The 27925-nt window shown below is 37.1% G+C and overlaps 1 protein-coding gene across 6 annotated transcripts in view; it reads left to right on the top strand.

The window, feature by feature from the left end:
* PTBP3 (polypyrimidine tract binding protein 3) overlaps positions 1–25809 on the top strand; it is a 106344-nt gene extending 80535 nt beyond the window's left edge. For 3 of the 6 annotated variants that reach the window (XM_021084313.1, XM_013993753.2, XM_013993752.2), the window contains exons 8-15: positions 177–351; positions 12223–12300; positions 14883–15028; positions 15282–15315; positions 16012–16104; positions 17078–17294; positions 20530–20607; positions 20745–25798. In XM_021084313.1, the coding sequence (XP_020939972.1) occupies positions 177–351; positions 12223–12300; positions 14883–15028; positions 15282–15315; positions 16012–16104; positions 17078–17294; positions 20530–20607; positions 20745–20877 (954 nt within the window). In that variant the 3' untranslated portion in view covers positions 20878–25798. 6 annotated transcript variants of the gene reach the window in all.

The raw sequence follows: 27925 nt of genomic DNA, 5'->3' as shown, positions 1-27925 counted from the left end.
TGGGGCTCACACAGTTAGTGACAGAGCAACACAGAAGTAAACACAGGTCTTTGGCTTTTACTTTAGTCCTTTCTGCTTTACTCCTGATTGCCACTCTTTGTCAAAGTAGAAGCTACTTGATTTATCATTGTTGTTGTCTTCTTGCAAAACATCAGTCCCTTTCTTACATGCTTTAGGCTCTGGATGGCCAGAATATCTATAATGCATGCTGTACTCTGCGTATTGACTTCTCCAAGCTCACCAGCCTTAATGTGAAATATAATAATGACAAAAGCAGAGACTTCACTCGCTTAGACCTTCCTACTGGTGATGGCCAGCCATCCCTTGAACCCCCTATGGCTGCTGCTTTTGGTGAGTAGTTCCATTTTGGGTCACAGAGCAAGTTTTCTGAAGTTAAAAGTTTCATTTATTAATCCATGTATGTCATCTTGTTGCTTCTTGGATATTCTCAGAATTTCTAAAGGGAAGTGAAAATCATGGAACAAAATGTGTCCATTAATTAAATCTTAGTAGTAGTAGTTCTGTTATTTGGCAAAAACAAGTGGGTATCTAAAATTGAATTTATTTTCTAATGTTGATAGTGCTTGTTCTTTATAGATCATACAATCATTTGCTTCAAGTTAATAGTCTTATATATTAACACTGGTTCAAATAAATTGATTTATAGTCAACAGAATATTGACATAAGTGCTCTTGAGAGAAATAGCTTTCCCTTTTTAAGTAGTGATATTTTAAAACAATGACCTATTCTTCCTTTATTCAAAGAAGAGGATTTTTTTGGTTTGGTTTTGGTTTGTTGTTGTTGTTTTTCCATTTTAGGGATGCATCTGTGGCATATGGTGAAGTTCCCAGGATAGGGATCAAATAGGAACTGTAGCCACAGCCACAGCAACACCAGATCTGCACTGCACCTGTGACCTATACCACAGCTTTCGGCAACACTGGATCCTTAACCCACTAGGTGAGGCCAGGGATCGAACCCATATCTTATGGATACTAGTCAGGTTCTTAACCCACTGAGCCACAATGGGAACTCCTTGTTTTTGGTTTTTAAACATCAAAATTTTCATCTTTACCTTAAGTTTATATGAAGTTGCGTTTTTACACCAACGAAAATACAGTCTTCTGTGATTCTTAGGCAAATACCACTTGGAAGAGCTTCCTTCTTTTATTTAAAATTAGTTCTCAATAATTTACACTTTTAAAATAAACCTTTATGTAAAGGGAAAAGTAGTGGATGGCCTAGTTGGATATATCATTAGGTTAATAAGTTTTATTATTTAGATAAAGTATTATATTTTATTACCCATTGTGACTGATTTTTCCTTGCCAAATGACATCATAAAATACTGAGACCTTAAGTGATATTTAGTCTGTCTTCATTTTATAGGTGAGAAAAAAAGAATCCTCAGGCACATGGTTATCCAGATTTTTCTAGATAATAGTTTGTAACTTTAAATAAAACTTTGTGTTATTTATAACTAAAAAGGCCAAGTGAGTTGTTCAGGTCATGTTGCTAAATTGTTGAAGTTTCTGTATGGTCTGACTGAATTTGTGTGTTTCATACACTTTGCCCTCCATATCTACAGGTTTGGCATCTGCAAATTAACCAAAAATACTTGGGGAAAGAGTTCCCTGTTGTGGCTCAGCAGTTAACAAACCCGACTAGCATCCATGAGGATGTGGGTTTGACCCCTAGCCTCACTCAGTGGGTTAAGGATCTGGTGTGGCTGTGAGCTGTGGTGTAGGCTGCAGATGTGGCTCAGATCCTGTGTTGCTGTGGCTGTGGTCCCTCGGCGACAGTTCCAAATGAACCCCTAGCCTGGGAACCTCCAGATGCCAAGTGTGCGGCCCTAAAAGACCAAAAAAAACCCCAAAAACCAAAAAACAAAAAAACAACTTGGGGAAAAAAGTCCCGGAAAGTTCCTAAAAGCCAAACTTGAATTTGCCTTGCACTAGCAACTATTTATTTACATAGCATTATGTTGTACTTCTAGCTATTTATATAGCATTGATATGCTTATTAGGTATGAGCAGTCTAGAGATGATTTAAAGTATATAGGAGGGAGTGGTGAGATATTATGCAAATACTATGTCCTTTTATGTAAGGGACTTAAGCATCCTTGGATTTTAGTGTCTACAGGGTGGGGAGCTGAAGAATGTCCTGGAACTAATCCCTCATGGATACTGAGGGAGGACTGTATTTGTTAGGAGCCCCTATTCATATATACAGTTTGGCAGAGCCAAAAGTCTTTGTAATTACAATTTTAATAGCAAATGATAGAAATTGAGGCTGTCATTCAAGTCTGCCAACACTTGGCTATCACATGAAGAACTGCACTTACTCCAATAATTGAATATATACTGTGGTGTATTAATATTCTGCATTGTGGGAGGAGGACATTTTAAAAATGCAATTGAGAATTTTGGTTTCTAATAAAATATCAGAATATTACCATCCTTTTTATTGTATTAACAAACCCTTAGTCATTGTAAAGTAGCATCTACATTTTAACATAAGTGATTCATCAAACAGAACAATACTTTTTTGTGTTGTGTGAAAATTTACTCTGCCTCTGACAAATATTTTACACAGTTCACTCTTCCTTTTTCTCTCTTGGCTTCTGAAATACCACACTTTCCTGACTTTTTTCCTTACCTCACTGGCTGATACCCTTTAAAGATTATTACCCCTTAAGGTTCCTGGGGTTAAGTTGTGAGCATTCTGTCTCTGGTCTTAGAGATATACCTATAGAGAAGTTTGTAAAACATGTGAATATAGTTTTATTTTATTTTGTCTTTTTACAGCTGCAGGTGCAGTGTATGGAAGTTCCCAGGCTAGGGGTCGAAATGGAGCTACCACAGCCACAGCAACATGGGATCCGAGCCACATCTGTGACCTACACCACAGCTGTGGCAATGCCGGATCCTTAACCCCATGAGTGAAGCCAGGGATCAAACCTGCATCCTCATGGATACTAGTTGGGTTTGTTACCACTGAGCCACAACAGAAGCTCCTGAATATAGTTTTAAATACTCGTGTAATTACCACCCAGATTAAGAAATAAAATATTTACACATACTGAAGAGGCTTTCTTTGTGCCCCTCATTTACTGCCTGCTCCAAGATAGCCGTAGTCTCAAATTTGATGATAGTCTTTCTTTTGCTTCTCTGCTTTGTCCCTATAGTTTTTTTTTTTTATTCCCTCACTATTCACTATGCAGCCCCAAGTGCTAATTTAAAATTTTTTCTCCTGTTTAGAACTCAGTGTAAATGGAATCATGCTGTTTGTTTCCTTTCGTGATTCATCCATGTTCACATATATGTCTGTTGCTTAATCACCCTCAAGAGTGTCCAGTGTATAGACTCCCATTGTGTGAATATATCACAGTTTTCCTATATCTTCTACTGTTGATAGACATTTGCATTATTTTGGTTTGAGGCTATTACGAACCCTGCTGCTATGAAATTGTCCTAATTACCAGTGAAGTTTATTTTTGTTCATTTGTTTATTGGCCATTCTCCTTTATAAATTTTCTGTTAATTCTTTTGCCCATTTTTGTATTTCCTTTATCTTTTCTTGTTTGTTTGTAGGAATTCTTTATATGCTGGTCCTTTGTTGGTTATATGTTTTGCAAATAGCTTCTCTCCATTTTGGCTTATTGGTTCATTCTCTTCATGGTTGTTTTGTTTTACTTTTTAGGGTTGCACTAGGCAGCACATGGAAGTTCCCAGGCTAAGGGTCTAATCGGAGCTACAGCGGGATCTGAGCCACATCTGTGATCTACATCACAGCTCAGGGCAGCGCTGGATTCCCAACCCACTGAACAAGTCCAGGGATTGAACCTGCATCCTCAGGGACACCAGTTGGATTTATTTCCTCTGCACCACAATGGGCACTCCCTTGGTGTTTTTGTATAAGCAAATTTATTTGCCATTTCTTTTAAATTTTTTTATAGTGTGTTTAAGAAATCCTTTGTTACTTTGACATTATAAAGATATATACTCATATTCTAAAGTTTATAAATACTTTAAATACTTTAAGTTGCAAGAATAGTTTAAAGAATTCCCTCATATCCTTCAAATTCCAAGTTACTAATATCATGCTGCATTTACTTTATCATCTGTTTATATACATATATATGTGTGTGTGGTTTTTTCTTCTGAGTCATCGGAGAGTAAGTTACAAGCATGTGCCCCTTCTAAATACTCATTGTATATTTTCAAAGAACAAGGACAGTCCCTTTTTTTTTGCTTTTTCTTTTTTGGCTGCCAGTTGTGAAAATAATGTTCTTTATAAGAAAAATTTTTTCTGATAGGGATCCAAACCAGTAACAGGCTAATTATTTGTCATGTTTCCTTGGAGTTTAATTTGCAACATTTCCTCATTCTTTGTCTTTTATGACATTTAAATTTCTGAAGAGTTCAGGGTTAGACATTTAGTAGAAAGTCTTTTGATATGAGTGTCTGGTTTTTTGGCTAAAATAATGTTGTGTCTTTCTCAGTTCATTACATCAGGAGACACATGATGCCAGTATAGCCTATTCCTGGTGGTTTCCCTGTAAAGTTACTGTTTTTCTCTTCTTAGTTAATTTGTAGGGAGCTACATTAAGGCTGTGTATAACCTGCTTCCTATGACTTCACCCTTTATTTTATTTTATTTTATTTTTGTCTTTTTAGCTATTTCTTGGGCTGCTCCCGTGGCATATGGAGGTTCCCAGGCTAGGGGTCTAATCGGAGCTGTAGCTGCCAGCCTACGCCAGAGCCACAGCAACACGGGATCCAAGCCGCGTCTGCAACCTACACCACAGCTCACGGCAATGCCGGATCGTTAACCCACTGAGCAAGGGCAGGGATTGAACCCACAACCTCATGGTTCCTAGTCGGATTCGTTAACCACTGTGCCACGATGGGAACTCCCACCCGTTATTTTTAACATCCATTACTTAAATTATTTATTGTGATGGTCCTTGCCTAGTAGTGATTTGCTAATTCCATCATTCCCTCTAAATTCTTAGATAGGATTTTATCATAAAGGGCTTTTCTCTTACCAACACTCCATTCACTCATTTTGGTACTTAAATTTGTATTAATTTAAGGTTTATAATGTGTTACTTCGATGTGTTTTTATGTTGTAATATGATTGCCGATGTAGTGATACCACATTACACAATTTTAGTGTTTTAGTATAAAATTGTCTGTGTTCATTATACTGTGCATTAGCTCTGTGGCTTATTTACTGCTCGTTCCTTTTCTTTCTTTTTCTTTTCTTTTTTTTTCTTTTTTTGTCCTTTTAAGGCCACACCCAAGGCATATGGAGGTTCCCAGGCTGAGAGTTGAATTGGAGCTGTAGCTGCTGGCCTCCACCACAGCCACAGCAACACTAGATCTGAGCCGCATCTGCAACTTACACCACAGCTCACAGCAACACCGGATCCTTAACCCACTGAGCAAGGCCAGGGATCAAATCTGTGTCCTCGTAAGTGCTAGTCAGATTCGTTTCCACTGAGCTATGGCATGAGCTCCTCTTTGTATTTTTCATGTTAATGTAGACTCATAGATTCTTATTCTATGGGTAATAATTTCATACTGTCATTTTTCATTTTATGTTCAAACTGTCCCAGTGCTAGTGGGAGCCCTTTCACACCAGCTTCTATGACCTTTTGACATGTCATTATTGTTTGAGCACTTCCTTACTTTCCGGCAGAAGATATTTCAGATCTTCTTTTGCTTCCCTGCCTTAGCACTGCAGTCAGCTATTTCTCCAATGAGTCCTGGTTCCTTTTAGTGGGAAAAAGTATTTGGAAATCAGTATCAAGGCATTATCTGTCCTCATTCCTAATAGGGTGTCATTGCTTCCAGAAACTTTAAATGGACATGACTAGGATACCTGTACATGTAAATACGTGTAAGTAACCCTAACTCTGACACCTGTACTTCATAAATAACTCTAACCCTAACTCTGTATGTGTGTGTGTGTGTGTGTGCACGCGCGCTCGTGTGCGTGTGCGTGTGCAGGGTAGGTTGCAACTGCAGTTCAGATCTGATCCCTGGCCTGAGTATTCCACATGTCATTGGGTGGCCAAAAGAAAGAAAGAAGCCAGACAAAGATTATTATGTATGAAAGAAATCAGATTAAGAAAGAATACCTGTTTTGTATGATTCTGTTTATATATAATTCTATAAAATGAAAATGAATCTTTAGTGACAGAAAGGAGATCAGTGGTTACCTTTTACATTTGTATGGTTTATTGTACCTAAAATAGAAAAGAGAAGTAAGTCATACCATTTAGTCTAATACTGACAATCCTCAAGAGGTTCCCATTTCTTTCAATGCCCATATCCTTGCACTGGATTACAAACCCTATACTATCCATTCCAATTTGGCTTTTCTGACATATCTCCTTTGATGCTCTCCTGTTGCTCCTTCTGCCCTCCAGTCTGACATCCCTCTAAAACATGTTAGATATGTTTCCACTGGTTATTCCCTCTTCCTGGAATGCTTTTCTCCCAGATACTCTCATATATTGCTCATGCTACCTTCTTTGACCTACCCTGACCAGCCTTGCCTCAGTATCCCTGATTCTTCCTCATCTGTTTTGTAGTACTATTTTTCACCTTATTACCTGTTCATTTAACTTATTTACTGTGTTTATTGTTTAATTCCATTTGTCACCACTAGTTAAGCTTCACCAGGGTAGGTTTTTTCTTCTCTATTTAGTTTGCTGATGTTTATGCCTGACACAAAAAAATAGGTACTCAGAAAATACTTGTTGAATTGATCTTTAATTATTATTGTTTTTCCCACTACTGCTTTTGAAGTTTAACACTGTTTTGTATTATCATCTAGGGTCTTTAACTTTCATAGATGTTTTACCAAAATCTAGAGGTAATTGATACCTGTATCCTTTTCTTACATAATATAAGAACTTTAAGGCACCTTAACTCCTTTTACCTTTTCTTATATCCTCCTGACTCCAAGATATTATTATGTTTAAAATTTTTTAGATTTTAGCCTTTCAATTTGTATTATTTTATATTGTCAATATTCATTTATATTAAACCATATATAACTCTTTAGGCTTTTCATTCCTTCTTGCAACTTAGATATGCCATCTGGGATTGCTTACCTTCTGCCTGAAGGTCATCCTTTAGTATTCACTTAGGGGAGGTCCATGGTAACGTATTTGAAGTTTTCATTTGCCCAGAAATGTGTTTTTTTGTCAATTTTAAAAGATATTTTTGCTTAGTATAGAGATCTAGGTGACCAGTATTTTTCTTTCGGTATATTAAATCATTCCACTATAGTCTGGTTTTTCATTGTTGCTCTTAGAAAGTCAGCTGTCAGCCTATCTACTGCTCTTTTTCTCTATTCTTTAGATTTTTTTTTTTTCATCTTTGATGTCTAGCTTCGGTATGATATGTCTGTTTAAGGGTTTATTTTTTCTAATTGGAGCTCAGAAAGCTTCTTGATTTGGTGGATTGTTGTCTTTCTAGATATGATTCTTTTATATATTTCTCCTTCATGCTTTTTTTTTTCTGTTCATATCCGAGCTACAACTGTCTGCCCATGCCACAGCCACGGCAACACCAGATTCGAGCCACATCTGCAACCTGTGCCGCAGCTTACTGCAATTCTGGATCCTTAACCCACTGGATCCTTAACCTTAATCTGTGAGGATTAGGGATCCAAACCCTAATCCTCACAGAGACGACATCGGATCCTTAACCTGCCAAGCCGCAATGGGAGCGCCTCTCCTTTTTTCTTTTTACTTTCAGTAATTTTGATTAGGCCTGTTATATTCTCTTAATTCTTTCTGAATATCTCAAACTTTCTTTCGTATTTTCTATTTCTTTATCTCTCTGAGTGCATCCTGAATAATTCCTTAGGGTATTTCATTTCACTAATAGTCTCTTCACCTTTGTCTAATCTGTTGTTAAACTTGTCTGATAGTTTTAGATTTCAGTTACTGTGCTTTTTATTTCTAGAAATTTTTATTTGGTTCTTTTAAGTATCTGCCTTCGAAATATTTTTCAGCATGGCTTTATTTCTTCAAACATAAACATACTATTTAAAATCTTCATCTGATAATTCCATTGTCTAAAATCTTTGCAGTTTTTTTTTTTTTCCCCCTGCAATTAGATATTTCTTTTTTTTCTGACCATGCCTGCCAGGCCAGAGGTCGAAGCCACACTGCAGCAGCAACCCAGACTACTAATAGCATTGAATCCCTCACATGCTGCACCACAAGGGAACTCCTAGTTATTTTTCTTCTTCTTCTTTTTTTTTTTTTTTTTTTTGGCTTTTTAGGACCATACCTAAAAAGGCATATGGAAGTTCCCAGGCTAGGAGTAGAATCACAGCTGCAGCTTGAATTTCCCAGCCTACACCATGGCTCACCACATTGCCTGATTCTAAATCCACTGAGTAAGGCCAGGGATTGAACCCACGTCTTCATGAATACTGGTCAGGTTCCTTACCACTGAGCCACAATGGGAATTCCTCTTTTTTTTCTTTTTGAGTTATCCATTTTACTTGGGGAATTAATTGTGAGAGTTCTTTGAGGCTTAGTATCAAGGTGGTATGTTCCCCAGAAAAAATTTGCTTGTCTGCAACATTAAAGGATCTGTATTTGGAACCATTTCAATCCAAATCCATGATTTTATTAGTTTTCCTTTGAACTTCTAGGAACTGTGAATTTAGGCTGCAAATTTGCATGAGAGCTTGCTTTTGGTTAGAACTTTTCAGGAACTTTTTTATCCCTTTGGAAGGCAGGAAGGCAGCTTGCTTTGCAGTCTTCTCAGGATGGGAGGAATAGGTAAATGGGATGGGCTATTTTAGGCTTACACTTGTAGATTGATGCTATGTTGACTTCCTTTCCTTGGGTTCATCTTGGGATTTTCATCTTGTGTGTTACCTATGAGACTGGTAAAAACCAAGCTGTTTCACAAGGTTAGATTTTTGGCTTGTTTATTCCCAACCATCTTGTTAGCTGTTTGCTTTTTTTTGTTTTTTGTTTTTTTTTTTTAAGATCTTTTTACTCTTTCATTGGTCATATTTGCAGTCGGGTTGGTCTACATTATTTACTCTGCTACTGTACCCACATTTTTTAAAAAAACAGAATTGTGCCTTTTTTTCATAGTGCATACTTTTTGTAATATTTTAAATGTTCTTTATTTTTGTCTAGTGATTTGTAATTTATTGAATCATTCTCCAATTTAGACATTAAGCTTGTTTCTTTAGGGTTTTGCTATTATAACTAACACTTGTAAACTTATCTCATATGTTAAGATGTTATCAATTAATTTGTATTGCCGTATTGCTGTTGTGATGGTACATTTTTCAGATGTAAAATATGTATTCTTATTCATTCAAATCTTAAACATTTTTCTTAAAAGTTTGTGTAATCTTTTCATAAAGATACTAACTCAGTGTCTAACAGATTACTTTGCTATTACTTTACTGTTTCTATTTTTGCTTATTCAAGGAGTATAGATTTATGGAAACTTCACAAATGATTCCTTTGTCACATATTAACAAATGTTCTTGTTAATCATATTTTACATGGAAACAGTTATTTAACATTCGGCCGCCTTGGCAATTGTTTCTCAATTATTTCATTTATTGCTATTTAGTGGTTAATGAGAGTTACCTCAAAAAATTTCCTCATTTCTCTAAAACCTATTGCAAGTCTTCTGCCTCACACCACCCCCAGAGCCATTTATATTAGTCTCTTTGTTGTGTTTAAAAAGTACCCCTCTTGGCCTGCCCACAGATATCAATGGTTTTAATTAACATTTACTTCTCTCACATGAGTGACACTTAGACAGCTGTGAGTCCGCTTCTGCAGCCTCCCTTCATGTGTCTTTTTGATTGAGGCTCCAGACTGAAGGTGGCACTACATTTGAGACATGGCATTCTTGTGGCGAGAGTGAAAAATAGAACTAGTTTAAACCCCTAATGCCTCTTAATAGAAGCAGTGTATGTCATACCTGCCCGTGTGTTCCTTTCACATGATCGAGAGTGAGTGTTGCGTAGAAATGTGTGCTTCTCCTGCGGGAGGTACTGCAAGTCCCATGACTGGCTGGAGTTGTGTGGAAGAGCCATGTGGAAGGCAGCTATGCTCACCACTATGCCACCAATGCTTCTAAGAGTCAAGTGAAAACCATAATGCAGTCTACCATATCTCGTATGTTTAACTTTCTAGTGTAAATTTTCACCTTAACTCATATCCATATTGAAGCCTTTTTGAGAAGTCTTCCTTTATGCCTTAAATATAGCTATTTCTGTTGTGAAAGTGAATCATTTTTCCCTGTGATCTTGAGCCCACTTGAATGTAAGTTTAGCAAGGGGAGAGACTTTTGTCTGCTCTATTCGGTGCTTCCTCAACACTAGAAGAATGCTTGGCTCCTTAGGTCCTCTCAGTAAATACCTGCTTCCCTTCTATTTCATCACTCTGTCAATTATTCTCATTTTTTGTGTCTTCATTTATTGTCAGTTCTCTCTGCTAGTTCTGTCCCCGAAGTCTTTTAATGACTGTATTTTCTTTAATTATTTTAGTAAATCGCAGTTCATATTTAACAGATTTTGTTAAATAATCCTCCTCAGTGAAGAGAATAAAACTCTTCTAACTCCTCTGGAAAATACAGCTTACATTAGTCTTCCTAAAAATATGCCCATCACCCTATCATTTAAAAAAACCCAAACTCCCTTTGACTCTTACAGTCTAGCGTCTCGCTGTTGCTCTAAAACTGTTCTTTACCTTGCACGTCTCTCACTCTCTTTGACTTCCATTGAGTCCCCTCTCCTCTTAAACTCTGTGTCTCTAGATCCTGAGGGACTATAATTCACAATTGTCTTCTTTCCTCCCTCCCTTCCTCCCTCTTTTCCTTCCTCTTCTATTTTTAAGGCTGTTCTACTTTTCTCTTTTTCTTAGAATATTCCTCTTGCTTCCTCGCACATAAGTGTACTAATACCCCCAGCTTCTAGTTATAGCTTTCTTCATTTCTTGCCTTGTGCCCTTTTTGGTGGCACTCTCATTTGTATGGCATTCACATTTGTTTATATACAGATGATTTACAAGTCTGTGTCTTGCAATAGTTAGAAATTCTGAGTTTGCCCCCTCATTTCCACTTGTAGGCATTTCCATCTGAATGTCTTTCTGTCTCCTCAACCTCACCATGTCCAAAACCAAATTGTTTTCCTACTAGTATCAACTCCTCCATTGGAACTAACTCCTCTTTCCTCTTTTTGTTGATGGTGCACAGTCATGCTTCTGAAAGGAGAGGGAACACCAGCCTTTGTTTAGCATTTGGTGCACACTAAGCACTGTGCTTTTTGATTACTTCTGTCTAGCTCACATTTTACCTCCTGAGAAACTGCCAAACAATCACAGTGATCCTTTGCGATCTCTTTGTCTTAGAATACTTGCAGTATGTTTGTACTTAAACCACCAGATCCTCAGCATATGTACCTCCTACCTCCTATAGTTCATACTTTTAGTTTGTAAAGCCTCTCAAAGGCAAGGATATTTATCTCATATTTCTTCTTATCAGCAGAGTGCCCCACAGGCACAGTACAATTTAATAAGTATTTGATGATTTAATAGTATTTGATATTTATATAGAACAGTGCTCTAAAAAAGGACGCGAATATCAACCAAAATAGCAAAACTAAATAAACTAAAACTACGTAGCAAACTAATAACTCAAAATTAGATAATATTTTTGCGGTACCCTTGAACCTTGAACCCAGTTGAAAGGGGTTAGCCTCTGGAAGTGGAAGAGGCTCTTACACATTAAGGATCACTGGTTGAACAAATCTTTATTCTGTAACAATCTCTTTATCAATAACATACCCTCATAGAGCCATTTTATGTTGCTTTGATAACCATATTTTTTTTTTTTTTTTTTTTGGTCTTTTGCCTTTTCTAGGGCTGCTCCCGCACAGCATATGGAGGTTCCCAGGCTAGGGGTCGAATTGGAGCCGTAGCCACCGGCCTACGCCATAGCCACAGCAATGCGGGATCTGAGCTGCATCTGCAACCTACACCACAGCTCACGGCAATGCTGGATCCTTAACCCACTGAGCAAGGCCAGAGATCGAACCCGCAACATCATGGTTCCTAGTAGGATTCGTTAACCACTGAGTCACGACGGGAACTCCTGATAACCATATTTATAGAAGTTAGCATATTTATTTTAACTTCTTTTCTCCATCAGGTGCACCAGGTATAATTTCCTCTCCATATGCAGGGGCTGCTGGATTTGCCCCAGCCATTGGATTTCCTCAAGCTACAGGTGACTAACTCTTTTAAAGTTGAATTTGAAATGATTTTTTAATTGTGGTCTGTATTTTCTAGGAACTTATGAAGATGAAAAATATTACTATATTTAAAGGATTTACAATAAAAGCACTGTGTGTATCAATCTTGGAAGTGGCTCCTGTACGAAGTATGAAGCACAGCTTCCTTGTGGTTATAAATAATTCTCTGGTTCCATTCTCAACCCCAAAATTCTGTTGTATGTTCTGCATTGTTTATACTTGCCACTGGCACAGATAGCTATAGGTTAACTACATTAAATAACCTTAGACTTGCCTTTTTGGTTATGTAAAATATATGAGCTGCTTGCTAATGAGTTTATCAGTTACATATTAAACAGACTTCTGTCTTGTTCATCTTTGTGTCCTTAATGCCTTTGATGGCATCCAGTACATACTATGCAGTCAGAAAACATTTGAATTGATAAACATTTACTATTAACCTTATTTGTAAATCCTTTTTTTCATTAATGAGTTCAGAAGACTACTATAATGGGTATACATGCTTTTTTATTTCAGGGAATATGTATAGATATGTGTGTATGTGTGTATTTTTTTTCTTTAGCTAATGGAAGTAATTAAGGGATAGTAGTTGGAAGATACTTTGATAATGACTCTCTGACCCTTTTCAAAATAGCAAAAGAGTAAACAAAATAGTACACAAAATTTGATCATAATTTAAGGAGAAGGAAAAAAATACTTTATGGTTTTATCTTTAGTGTTTAATGGAAACACTTGAGGTTGGTAATGAGAAGAGCGGTGTAGTGTTAAGCCTAGTCTGCATATAACATTTACAGCTTCCAGCTGATTTATGCATATAACTGTATTTTACATTACAATGTAGCTGTTCTCTGGCAATATTCTATATTCTGCCTTGCTAATTCTGAGAATTTTAACTGCTCTCTTCAGTGGAGAGGATGACATTAGCTAAAAAGGAGAGAGTGATTAAAAAGGTTGAGGTTTATTTAAGTTTTAGGTTTTGGGTGTTTTTTAAGATAACAAGATGTTTAATTAAGTGAATAATTCTACCTGTCTCATTGAAATGAAAGTGTCATACATTGTTTTTATGTATTTGAAGTTCCCAAAAGTTTGATGCACATTGGAGGTAGTAATATATTGTTTCCCTCATTTTAGATATTTCTTTTCAACATGCTCTATGTATAAAACACCGTAGCAGTAGATGTTTAGAAAGAGAAAAAAAAATGTGTAAATATGGAGTTCCTGTCGTGGCGCAGTGGTTAACGAATCCGACTAGGAACCATGAGGTCGCGGGTTCGACCCCTGCCCTTGTTCAGTGGGTTAACGATCCGGCGTTGCCATGAGCCGTGGTGTAGGTTGCAGACTCGGCTCGGATCCCGCGTTGCTGTGGCTCTGGCGTAGGCCGGTGGCTACGGCTCCGATTCGACCCCTAGCCTGGGAACCTCCATATGCCACAGGAGCGGCCCAAGAAATAGCAAAAAGACAAAAAAAAAAAAAAAAAAAAAGAATTATGTTTAAAAAAAAATGTGTAAATAGGGCTCCTGAGTTGATAAGACTTTGCAGGTCTAGTGAGGGATAAGCACACACACACAGTGTATATCATCTGCAGTGTAGCTAAGGTGTACTATTAGTGATACCCAATAGACTTAAAAAAGTTATTCAGAATTTGCAGGGTTGGATTGGAGGGGCATAGGAAGAGATGATATGAAGGACTATTGAGTATAGACTTCATGGAAAAGCGTCCAGCCTTACAAGGTGATCTGCACAATTTGAAAATTCAGCAAGAAGCTGAAAATACAAATAGTGGGACCTTTGAGGAAGTGTACTGTTTGGGGTATAGTATATAGTGTCAGTATTCCAGTTTTATAGACCTCTCAGTAGTTTTGCAATATCTAGGGGTAGAGAGAGCTCAGAAAATTTTTGCTACAAAAGAATATTGAATTCTGTAAATCTGTTGTTGATAGTAATGTTTTTTAGGGCACTTTACAAAGTTACAAAATAGTTTTCCCCATACAGAATGTCACACATTCTGCATGTATCCAGTTCACTGGTTTTCGGTATACAGCTCAGTGATTTTTAGTAAATTTACAGAGTCGTGGAACCATTACCGCAATCCAACTTTAGAACATGCATTACTACCTAGCGTGCACAAATGTGACTTCTGCTGAAGTACTTTTTAAAATATATATGTATGTATTTGACTTTATGATGAAAGCCAATATGAAAATTACATCTACTTTACAGAAATGCGCTGGATTATATCTATTTCAAGAAGCTGAAGGAGTGCTGGTAGTTATAGACCTTTTGAAAGCCTGATAGCTTTTAAGAGCAGTGAATTTAGTTGCTCTGTAAAGTGCAGTATAAATAATAGAGCACCATGTATGATAATGTCAAAGAATAAGGCACTCTACTTCCATACAGACTGTGGAGGCAGAAAGCTGACATTTGCTCTCCTTATGGAAGCTTTGACACATTTTCTTGTATATTTTTGCTTTTGTCTTCATTTATTTACTTGAGTTGTGTCAGGTGTTACAACTTTCCAGGTAACTCAAATATGAAATGCTTTTGATGTTTTGGAAAGGTCTGTCAGTCCCAGCTGGACTGGGTCCTGGAGCTCTTGGTCCTCTCGCAATCACCTCCTCTGCTGTCACTGGAAGGATGGCCATGCCTGGGACTGGTGGGATACCAGGAAACTCAGTTCTGCTCGTCACCAATCTTAATCCTGATGTGAGTGGAGACTGTTATTTGTAAAAAGTCTTACAGGAGAAGGTATTATAGCTTCTGATCTGGAGTTGAATTCAAATGAAAATGTTAAAGTCTATTTTAAGAATTTAAATTTTATCACAAGTATATACAGAAGCCTATAAAATCAGTGCTTTAAACACATTGTTTAAAGTCAGCTGTTGTGTTTACAAGTAAACGTATTTAAAATTTTTACTTAAGTTAGACATTTATGTTTTGTATTATCCTTTTCAAACAGCTTGTCACACCACACGGACTTTTTATCCTATTTGGTAAGTATGTTATATATATATATATTTTTTTTTTTGCTTTTTTAATATTATCCGTGATGTGAACTGAGCGCATTGCATCCTTCAGTAATATTTATTATTGCTGTGTGCTCACTAGTATGTTTGTTTGACACTGAGGATAGAAAAGCAAGGAAGACGTAGTGATTAGAGTTACAACAAAGGTTTATTAAAAGGTAAATAGAGATTGTAATGGGAACATATAACTGGGAGATATAACCCAGCTGAGGGAATGAAAGATGATGTACCGCTAGAAATAGTAGTTAAGCTGACTGGTGAAAAATGAGGACACCTTAGCCAGGCAGAAAGGGAGGGTGAATGCCCTTTCACAGACACCAGCAGTGGGAGACAGAACTTTTGGAACATGGAAGTGAAGGAAGCCCGGTGAGCAAATTCGTGCATGATGGTACCGTTTATCCACAGGGTTAGTGAGACAGGAAAGGGACGGTGAGTCAGTTTGGGCCACATTAAATTCGAAGTGTTTGTGGGACATCCAGATGAAAAGACGTACCAGATTAATAAATCTGGAAATAGAGATGCATATTTGGGAGCATATGTATGAAATTGCCTAGGGAAAGTGTACAGTATGAGAAAAGAAGCTTTCTTTAACTATAGTGGTAAAATTAACTGAACACTACACAATCAGCTTTAAACACTATTTTGTTTTCTCTTTTTAATTAGGAGTATATGGTGATGTACATCGAGTGAAGATAATGTTTAATAAGAAAGAGAATGCATTGGTTCAGATGGCAGATGCAAATCAAGCTCAGCTAGGTACTAATGATTAATAATAATAATAAAGAAAACCTGTCCCTTTTGTATGTGAATTTTCCTATAAAATAAACAGACTTATAGCTAGTAAGAAGAGTACCTCCTTATGTTTATGTCTGCATTATTTGGGTATGCTTCTGTTTTAAGATTAAAAACTATTCATTAGTCTTTGAAGTTCATTTATCTATTTGAATATATTGCCGATGTTTAGAGCTTTGACTCTAGGGTTTTTCCATTAGCTTCAAATTAATAAACATGACATGTTTTCTTTCATTTTATTTGTTTTTTGCTTCTTTATTTGTTTTCCTTTCAAACTAAGTTTTTTAGAACTGTTGCGTAGCTTAAAAGTTTGGGTAGCTTGGAGTTCCCATTGTGGCTCAGCGGTAATGAACCTGAGTAATATCCATGAGATTGTGGGTTTGATCCCTGGCCTTTCTCAGTGGGTTAAGGATCTGGCGTTACCATTAGCTATGGTGTAGGCCAGCAGCTGCAGCTCCAATTCGACCCATAGCCTGGGAACCTCCATATGCCACAGGTGTGGCCCTAGGAAAAAAAAAAGTTTGGGCAGCTTTATAATGGTGGTGCGTGAAGGTGTCATTCCACCATCTCACAGCTAATTATTATAGTAGCTATTGAAATATTAACTACTCAGATGAAATTATTTGCTTGAGATTCAACTAATTTATTCAACAACCGTTTCCTGAGGATTTGTTATGTTCCAGACAGTCTGGAACTTCTAGCCCTCTGCTAGGAAAATAGTTATTTTTTGTGGTTTTGCTTTTCCTTCATTATAGTAAAACAAAGTCATTTAATATGTTTCCATATGTAAGAGTTTTTCTTATTTAAAACCATTTAGACCCTCAAGCTGACAATGTAAGTTTAAATGACTAAATAAAAAGAATTTATGATAGACAATTTTACAGAGACTCTATCTTAATTTAACCCAAACTTTCCTTATTTTCTTCCTGTGCACCAGCAATGAACCATCTAAGTGGTCAAAGACTTTATGGGAAAGTGCTTCGTGCTACACTGTCAAAACATCAAGCAGTTCAGCTTCCTCGAGAAGGACAGGAAGACCAAGGTCTGACTAAGGATTTTAGCAATAGTCCTTTGCATCGCTTTAAAAAGCCTGGATCTAAAAACTTCCAGAATATTTTTCCACCATCAGCCACTCTGCATCTTTCCAACATCCCGTATGTATCTAATTAGTTACTATTTATTTAGATATTAATAGTCTATAGAATATGGTTTGAGGAGGTAAAAACCTGAAATTATTCTAATGTAGCAGTTATCCTATTCACTAATTTCTTGTAAAATAATTTATTTGCCATCATAAGAATGCTATCTCTCGGAGTTCCTGTCGTGGCTCAGTGGCTAACGAATCTGACTACAAACGATGAGGTTGCAGGTTCAATCCCTGGCCTTGCTCGGTGGGTTAAGGATCCGGCGTTGCCATGAGCTGTGGTGTAGATCACAGACTCGGCTTGGATCCTGCGTTGCTGTGGCTGCGGTGCAGGCCAGTGGCTACAGCTCCAATTGGACCCTTAGCCTGGGAACCTCCATATGCTGCAGGAAGCGGCCCTAGAAAAGGCAAAAAGACCAAAAAAAAAAAAAAAAAAAAATGCCATCTCTCTAACCATATACTCCAAAAGTGAGAGATAGCAATGTTTTTCATTTTTCTTTCCAGAGAATTAGCAATTAGTTACCTTTCAGTTGTAAAAAGGCCAAAATACATTTATGCAGAAATATTCCATTGGTACATACTTGTTCATTCCTTCATAAAAGTAAAAACTCTTCAGTAACCAACATAGCAAGGTCAGATAATTTACATATCTAAGAATTTGGTAAAACTGAATTCTCTATTTTTACCTATAAGCTGCAAAGTCATTTAATATATAAAATTATTCTCTTGTGACCACTCTGTATTAACCATTGTTGTAGCGGACTTTATTCTTTAGTCATCATCTAACTTAGAGATGGGCAGACTACAGCCCATGGGCCAAATCTATATTTTTTTTCAGGGGAGGTAAGATTGTTTTGGTTTTTTTCTTTTTGGTGGTACCCACAGCATGTGGAAGTTCCCAGGCCAGGGATTGAACCTGTGCCACAGCATTGACACTTCCAGGTCTATAACCCCCTGAGCCACAGAGGAACTCCCAAATCTATCTGTTTTTGTATGACCTGTGAGCTAAGATTGATTTTCAAATCGTTAGGGGAAAAAGCAAAAAAAAAAAAAAAAAAGTGATTTGAGAAAACTTTATAAAATTAAATTTCAGGAGTTCCCGTCGTGGTGCAGTGGTTAATGAATCCAACTAGGAACTATGAGGTTGCAGGTTCGGTCCCTGCCCTTGCTCAGTGGGTTATGGTTCCGGCATTGCCATGATCTGTGGTGTAGGTTGCAGATCCCGCTCGGATCCCACGTTGCCGTGGCTCTGGCAGAGGCCGGTGGCTACAGCTCTGATTTGACCCCTAGCCTGGGAACCTCCATATGCCGCGGGAGCGGCCCAAGAAGTGGCAAAAAGACCAAAAAAAAAAAAATTAAAATTTCACCTTCTATAATAAGGTTTCATGGAACACAGTCACATTCATTTATTTATGTAATTATCTGTGATTGCTTTTGAACCCTAACAACAAAGCTCAGTAGTTACTACATAGCCATCAAAGCCATCAAAGCTTTGCCATCAAAGCCTAAGAAATGTACAGAATGGCCCTTTGTAGAAAAGTACCTGGTAACTCCTGTTTTAATTCTTGAAGTCCTTGACCTACAAAAATGGGAATTTTGGAGTTCCCACTGTGGTGCAGTGGGATCAGCGGCATCTCTGAAGCACCAGATCAGATGCAGGTTCAATCCCCAGCCTGGCATAGTGGATTAAAGGATCCTGCAGTGCCATAGCTGCATCATAGGTTGAAACTATGGCTCGGATCTGATCCCTGGCCCAGGAACTCCATATGCTACAGGGTGGCCAAAAAAATTTTTTTTAAAAAAAGGGCAGTTTCGTGTGACTTAATTTAATACATGAAGCTTTGGAAAGGAAGGAGTAAAAGCCCTGGGGTATAGTTGTGTGCGGGTATGTGTGTGAAAAGTTGAAGACTGAGGGCATGTAGAAGGGTACAGTTCTGGGACATTTTTGAGAATAACAACGGGAGTTGAATAGGAGTAGAAAATAATTATTCGAAATAGTGTCCAACGTCCATGCTCCTAGCTAGTCTCTGGCTAGACTGCATGGAGAAACATTGAATCTGAATTAGACAGTGGCTCAAACTTCATAGCCAGCCCAGCAACTGGAGGAGTCACTCAAGAAAAAAGTCCAGGTTTCGTGCATCTAGAAATTTAGTACCTCATCACCATTGTGTCAGGGAGAGAGGCAGCGTATTTAAATACTCCTTCTCCAATACATTGATCCAGGAGCTGGTCTCAAGTTGCAGCCCCCATTGAACATGTAGGTAGAAGAGGGGAAGGACGTTAATATTCTTTTTCACCATCTGCCAAGTTCTTGGTACTGTGCTGGTGTTTTACCTGTGTTACCTCATTTAACTTCCATTAATAGTCTTCTTCTTAAAATTAATGGTAAAATGCACAACCTAAATTTTACCATTTGAGCCATTTTTCAGAGTGAGTTTCAGTGTACATTCAAGTTAAGTACATTCATATGGTGCAGCCCTCACTTATATCCCGCCTTGACACAAGTGATGACAAGATGATCCTTGTCATCATCTCAAACTGAAGCTCTTTATCCATTAAACAGCATTGGTCAGTTGACTCCCATGTGATGGACCCCTGCGTTAGTTATCTACTGCTGTGTCATACATCACGCCAAAGCTTAACAGCTTAACACAAGAGTAAATATTCATTAGCTCTTACTGTTCCTTTGAGTCAGGAATCCAGAAGTGGCTTAGCTTGGTTTTGGCTGAGTTTCTCATAAGGTTGCATCTGAAGACTTACCTGGGCGCTAGGGAATCCACTTCCAAAGTGACTCACCCATATGTCTGATTGTTGATAGGCTTCAGTCCCTCAGGTCCGCAAGGACTTCTCCTTATTGTTGCTTGACTGCTTGTGCAATGCAGCTCTTTTCTTCTAAAGCTAATGATTGAAGAGAGGGCAAGGTGGAAATCGCTGTGACTTTCAGCCTCAGAAGTCATGTGTGTCATTTCTGTGATACCCCGAAGGCTACAGAGGGCATCCCTCTTCAGTAGGGGAGGGGATTACCCAAGGGTGTGAATAGTAGGAGGCAAGTGTTGTTGGGGCCATCTTAGAACCTGGTTCCCACATACTCATGTTCATAATTACCCTGAAAGTAATCGAAGATGTATTGGCCTGATATGCTGAAAATCTACCAGACTAGTAGTGGCAAATGCTGGATTATGGAAGATAGGTCGGAGCTAGGGAAGTAGCTTTCAAAGTGCTAAACTCTACAATATTTTTTACAGCCCCTCTGTTACAGTAGACGACCTGAAGAACCTTTTTACAGAAGCTGGATGTTCAGTGAAGGCTTTTAAATTCTTTCAGTAAGTACACACTTTTAAGAAATTCGTTAACATTATTTAATATGATAAATGTTTAATGAAGTCTTCTAGGGTTGGAGAAGAGATTTGTAGGCAAAATTAATTCTATGTACTTTTTATATTTCTTCTACCATTTTCAGGAAAGATCGCAAAATGGCACTCATTCAGTTGGGATCTGTGGAAGAAGCAATCCAGGCCCTCATTGAGCTTCATAACCATGACCTTGGAGAAAATCACCACCTCAGAGTTTCCTTCTCAAAATCTACAATCTGACTTTGAATTTTTCTCCTAAGACTGGACCATAATTTCAGTAAAACCTTCAGACATAGACTGAAGCAGCTCAAGACCAATTCTGCCTCTTTCACAAAAATAACTTTCTGGATTTGATATTCAAGTATATTCAAAAAATCATGAGACGTTCTCTTTTTCCATTTTTCCCCCCTGCCAGTATGTCATCAAAGGCATGTTTTTCCTTTGTACCATAGTTGCTAAAATGAAAATAATCTTCAGAAAGAAAAAAAAAAAACAACAACAGGAAAAATTTTTTTTTGATAGTTTTGATTCCCTATATTAAACTAAATTTAAAGAGGACAGACTTTCTTTTAGTTTGAGTCCAGTTCAGCCTTATACAACATTTCTAAACTCCTTTGTACTTTGAAATTTTAAACAAAAATTACTTGACATATGTAATTGAAGTTACTTACAACCAAGTTTTTAACTTTATGATTCAGAAGTTTGACTCCTGTAGGAAATTATGTTCGCTTTTAAGTTACATTGGTTATTTGGCATATATTGTTACTTACTGAACATGAACAAATTGGGTTGTATTTGGAGCAAATTTATGAACTTTCATGTTTTGTTTCCATTTTTTTTTTCCACCATTAGACACTCCTTTGCATATCTTTGACTTTTTAAGACTATTTAGAGGATGAAGTGTCTCAACTGTCTCCAGGGAAATTAAATGGAATCCAACCAGGATCTATTAAGATGTCCGAATAAGTAATAATTTTATTAGGAAAAATCATGTTTTAAATTTCAAAGTGACACTTGTCTGATAATATAATATGATCTTGGAAAATTTAAAAAGAAAAATAATCCTACTTATAAACTACTTTTTTATAATTGTTTTCAGAAAAAAGTTTACAGTCTTAAGGAAAATATTCAGGTCTATCATATGGTTTGACAGATTTTTTAAAAGTTATTTTTGGTAAGGTCTTCTTTTAGAAAAAAATTAATCTCAAGGGTTTTTTGTACCACTATAATCTCTAATACTTATTCAGAATTACTGTGTATTTACTTAATTTCTTATTATGTGCCTTATTATGTGCTTATGATACAATAGGTTAGAGTTTTATCTAAGTATCTTGAAAGCTGTATTGTGGGCTTGGTGAGCGTTTGTTTTTTCTTTCCCTTTTTTGGTAAGGATTTTAAAGGTTTTTTTTCATTGCAATTTTAAGTGGTTTTCAACAAGTAATAGTTTCTATTCAAATTTTTGGTGCTGTGGTGTAGAGAGGGGTGGGGAAGGGGAAATGGTTTGGGGAATAACTCAGTGCACACCTGTGGGCCTCTTCACATTTTGACCACTAGCCGGTTAATAGCATATCAATTTGGGGCTATAAAATGCACTCCTGGTTTCTGGATGTTGTCTGATCTTTATCACCCTTTAGAATTTGTCTCAGGATTACTTGTTTTTTGTCGCATACTCAAGAACTTGCTTTTCTTTGTTAATGTAACTTCATTACCAAGTGCCCACATATACAGAGGATGAGAAGGGGGGTGTTCTTTCTCATACTCTGTCCCTCTTTCTTTTTGGTTGAATGTAAGAGTACATTTTAATATTGCCTCAGTGATTGTATAATGTAAAGTTACTTCTTTTTAATTAGCTACTTTGCTTTTGTTAATTATCCCTTCAGTGCTTGATCAGATTTTTTTAAAGCAGAATTTGTTAAAGGGTCATTTTTGTCCACCCTTTTTACACTTTTCAGATTCTCAGAGTGGCTCATCTCACGTTTTAAAAGAATATCTCAGTCTCTTTGCTCTAGTCCAGCCATTAATTTGAACCCAGGAAGATTTTTACAAAAGAAATTTTACAAAATATTGGAGACTGCAAAAGACCTTTTAGGCTGTTAAAAGCAGAATTCACTCAACGCTGAGCAACAGTTATTTGATAGAATACGAAGGAGGACACTCAATTGAGACCTTTCAAATGGCTTGGTTTTCGATTGGCTGATAGGTATAATCATTGATCTAGTTTGTATTTTTTCACTTCTGAAACTTATTTTTACCAAAACACTGCATAAGAGGGAAGGGGGAAAAAACAACTTATTTAAGAAATCTCCCAAAATTTGCTTTAGTTTTACCTTCCAGGCAGGCACTATTATAATTTTCATTGGTGTGTTAAATTGGGTTGTGTCACTCTTTTTTGGGGTGGGGGGGCGGTTAGGAATTACTGTGTAGTTTTAATTTGTGGTTCTCATAACAATTAGTGTAAATGTAGCAAAAGTGTAGCAGAAGGGATATCGTAGTGGTGTTGAATGTAATTTTGAAGTAGGGAATGGCCTTTATATTTGAGAGAGAACATTTGAATCCTTTTCAGGGATTTGCGTGTATGTGTGTATAGGTAAGTGTATATACATACATACACCCTTCTAATATTGTACATACATATGCACATGACATACATTTTAATTTATTGACAAAAATCAAATTAAGATTCGGAAAAGTGAGATTTTGTTTGAATTAGTGTTTGGAAACCATCAGTTTATGTCTAAAGTTCACTGTAGCACGTGGATGTTGTTCATATCGGGCTCTTTGCTCTCTGAATTATAGAGGTCCACAGTATTTGTATTGGTGTAGTTTCTGTAAAAAATACCAGGGTAGTGGAAAAGCTAGATCTTTGTAATTTTTGGTTTGGCATGCATTTAGTTAATATCATCTAAGCAATGTTTATTTTTGCTGTTGAGCTGTCATAGTATCCTATTTTTAAGTTTATTTACTTTAAGGAGTATTATCATTAATGGAGGTGTCTAACTTTGACACAAAATATATATATTCAGGACTTTAAAAAATAGCAGTACACGTTTAACAGTAGCAATTTATGCCAAAAAGTTTTACTTCTGAGATTTAAATAACTTGCAGAACTGTAAATTGTGTTGTGTGTGAGTTACAATCAGAAAAATAACCTTAATAATGTGATAACTTACTGGAGAGTACCAGAAATTACCCAGTAGCTCCTCCAGAATGCCATAAATTCTTCGCTGACTAAATATTGTGACGTTATTTATAGTTATGTTTTTGATTTTGTTGTTGAAAGTCGCAGAGCTCCCTGTTTTTAGAGATAGAATTTCTGCCTGTTTAGTTCCACATGGAAGGAATGCCTTTTTTTGACTCCACCTAGGATGGTGATCATAGGTTCTGCCTCAGTTGATTAAAAGTAACTCTCATGAGTGTTTCTGTTCAGTTGTGTATAAACTTTTGAAAGCTCCCATGTCATTAGACAGCAAAGTTTATACATGGAGTATGTTATCATGTAATTCCTCTTCTGTTCCACTAAATATTTTTAGACAAAATATGACAAGCTCAAAAGTATGTGTTCCCCCCAATGAGTCATTTAAAAACCCTGTTTGCCAAACTAGCAGCCTATCTCTTAGAAAATTTAGTGTGTACTGCTATTTTTAAAACCAAAAGACAGCATGACTGCACAACAGCATATTTCTTAGCCTTTCCTTTGTCTTGATCTGTTGTTAACAAGAATAAAACTGCCAGACTTAAAATATTCTACTATTGTGCTGGAAGATATACAATTTAGACTGCACAAAACTTTTCCTTTAAAGAAACATAACTCAGCTGTCTTTTAAGAGCTGTGTTGTTATCTACAAGACTTTGCAGTCTTTTTTCAGAGCAAATTTTAACAGCTAGTTGCGAATGGTTTAAAAAATAAAAAATTACTGAAATATTAATTTGGGGGGTTTTATAGAGGGAGAAAAACAAAACAGGACCAAAGTTTATGTGCCTTCTTCAGTAGTCTTAATTGATCTTTTCTTCCTATTTGAGACTAAGGTAGTATCAGTATTCTGGTTTTCAGGAAATACATACTGTATAGTTTTTAAAAGAATGTTATCCCACAAACCATCCATTCAAGCAAACACCTGTAACTGTAAAGTGAGGTCTCGGTTGCACTTTTTGCCTTTATCACATAATACTCATTTTATTGCATTGTGCAGATCCAAGAACAGAGCTGCTCTAATCTTCGTGGTAGTCATCTTAGTTTCTGTAACCTGAGGCATATGTTCCAGAGAACAGGGATATTTATCTGGTCCAGTGACCTTGGTGATAATAGTCATGATTGAAAGCTGCTTATGGCCAGCTTGAATCAGCACTGTAAACAGATTTTTGTTGTTGTTATGTTATTTTTAGTTCTTGATTCTATGTAGTAGTTGTAATAATAAATATTTAAATAGCTATTTTTGATGTCATTTAAAAAAATCATGCTCCGGCCTTTTTTCCCCCTTCCATTGTTACCCAGATCTTTAAATAATTCATCCCATATCCAAAACGTACTAATTATAAAGATTGCAGACTAAGCAAAGTTTTGCATCAAAGTGTCACCTCATTGCTCTGACCAAAGACTGACTGTTCTGGTTTTAACTCCTTTCTGTTAAGCATTTTTTCCCAAGCTCCTTTCTGAAAGAAGATCCAATGCAAAGCGGCCTTTCCTTTGTATTTTCTATTGGTGAATAGACTACTTTAAGAGAGTGGGAGTTTAATATGAACAGAATGGATTAGGATGACAAAGGTTTGATGGGCATTTTCAGTACTGTATTTAAGAAAAAAAATAGCACAGCCAGGCGCCTCTGACATTGTCTCGTGTTTTACGTGGTCTGTTCATAAAATTCCCTTTTTTCAGTTTATAAAAGTGTTCACCTAACAGAAGAAAATGCTGTAAATATTTGTAACAACGTTTTTTTAAACCAGGCCAAAAAAGAAAATGATAAAAAAAAACAACGGTTTTTGGGAACAAGTAACATATAAAGTGGTTTTATATAAAACATCAATTGTCTTGTATATTTTGATAAGCAGCAGTACCAGCTTTCATTTGTAACACAGTTTGTGTCATTGGAAGAAAAGGATTCTGTGATTTGTTGAAGTGAATTATGTTATAAATGCAAAGAGAAGATAAAATATTAAAAACATATTTTCTAAGTGTGTAGTGCATGGTTAATTCAAGCTTCTGTACACTACAGTGTATTCCATTTTCGTTCAGTTTGTATATTTGCTATTACTTGATATCTCTAATCTCTTTTCCTAACAAGTATAGTGTTGTAGCATGCCTTTTAATAAATGTCATGACATCTGTACTCTCTTAAAATTTCTCTGTGTTCTTGTCTGTACTTTGGGTTTCCCCTTGTCTTACCTGTAATTCTAATGATGTCGTATTTTCTTTTCTTTCTCATAGCCATCCATCTAAACCTGTTTTAGTTAGAGAATAGCAAGCACATATTCATTCACATAACTTTGAAAAATCCGAGTTCCCGTTGTGGTTCAGTGATATCGAACCCAACTAGTACCCATGAGGACTCGGGTTGATCCCTGGCCTTGCTCAGTGGCTTAAGGGTCTGGCGTTGCTGTGAGCTGTGGTGTAGGTCACAGACACAGCTTGGATCCTACATTGCTGTTTCTGTGGTGTAGGTCGACAGCTACAGCTCTGATTTGATCCCTAGTCTGGGAACATCCATATGCCGTAGATGCAGCCCTAAAAAAAAAAAGGCTGAGTAAACCTAAGTCTACTAGTTACCTCAGTTCTCATTTTGAGAAACAAAGTGCTATTCTAATCATCCTACAGTGTAGCTGCTTCAGTGGCATGCCCCCTTTAGTACAAGTCCAGGTTGGCACATTTGCATGAGTGCTGTCTTTCCCTCTCTCTGTGTATCTGTCTCTCTGTCGCACATGCGCACGCACACACACCCCCACACAATAAACGTGCAATGCCAAACGAGATGAAACACTTTCCAGTTCAATTTTTGGCTTCTGTAGAGGATTAGTACTTTGCAACATGAGGTGTTGTCTCAAACCTAGTTTGTGGTTTTGGGTTTTTTGTTGTGTTTTGGGTTTTTTTTGTTTTGTTTTGTTTTGTTCTGTTTTGTTTTTTTGCTTTTTAGGGCCACATCCATAGCATATGGAGGCTCCCAGGCTAGAGGTGGAATCAGAGCTACAGCTGCCAACCTACGCCACAGCCACACGGGAGCTGAGCTGCATCTCAGACTTAACACCACACAGCTCATGGATCCTTGACCTGCTGATTGAGGACAGGGATCAAACCTGCATCCTCAAGGACACCAGTTGAGTTCATTAGTGCTGCGCCACAACAGGAAGTCCCGTTTGTGTTCTTTTTAATTAAAGAATTACACAGGTTACCAGCTGCTGCCTGTATATTGCTTTTCCTTAGACAAATGTTTTATTTCTAGGTTCTTTAAAGCATGATTGGATTCTAGGAGTCTAAGTAGTTCATTTATTTTAATCTTTTATTCTAGGATCTTTTGGAAGTGGGAATTTTTGTGGGAGGGGGCTTTTAATGAAATAGAAAAGTAGGTAACTGCTACTGATCTTTGCTGGCTCAGTAAAATCTTGTCAGGGTGAATGTAACTAGATCAGTTTTTTTTTTTTTTTTTTTTTTTTTAAGCTTAAGAGACTTTTTTAATCAGGAAAAGATAAAATAATCCTATGCCCAAATAGGTTTTTATAAACTTGCTTGACCGTGAAATGATTATTTACATAGCAGAGGCTTATAACCGCCATGAGAGTCACACAGTTGTGAGTGTAAATGGATCTAAGAGCCCACCTAGTTTGAGTTTCCACCATTGAAAGATGAGTGGCTCAGAGAAGCGGCTGACTCACCCAAGGCTACGTGCCAGTTAATTGCAGAGTGTGGATTAGAACGCAGGTCTCTGCATTGCACCCAGGTGTTACATTTCTATCCTGCCGAGTGCTGTGAAGGTTATGGCTTTGAAGGTCTGTACATGGTGCTTATACACTCTTCTGCGATCTGCCAAAACCAATTTAAAGGCATTGCATAAGTGGTGGGGGTGTTTCTTTCTACTGAAGGGTAAAAATGCCCACCTACTTCTGGAAAGTTTAAAAGTATAATTTCAAGTCATCAGTTGGAGAAAACTAACTCAAAAATGTAGTTACTGTGTTGGCTAGGGCTGATGAGGTCCTGCAGACGGGGCAGCTCAAACAACAGAAATGTATTTTCTCCAGTTCTGAAGGTTAGAAGTCCAAGCTCAAGGTGTCAACAGGATTGATTTCTTCTGAGACCTCTTTC

The sequence above is a fragment of the Sus scrofa genome, chromosome 1, assembly GCF_000003025.6.
Source record: "Sus scrofa isolate TJ Tabasco breed Duroc chromosome 1, Sscrofa11.1, whole genome shotgun sequence".
Classification (NCBI taxonomy): Eukaryota; Metazoa; Chordata; class Mammalia; order Artiodactyla; family Suidae; genus Sus; species Sus scrofa.
This window is presented reverse-complemented; position numbering and strand designations above follow the sequence as displayed.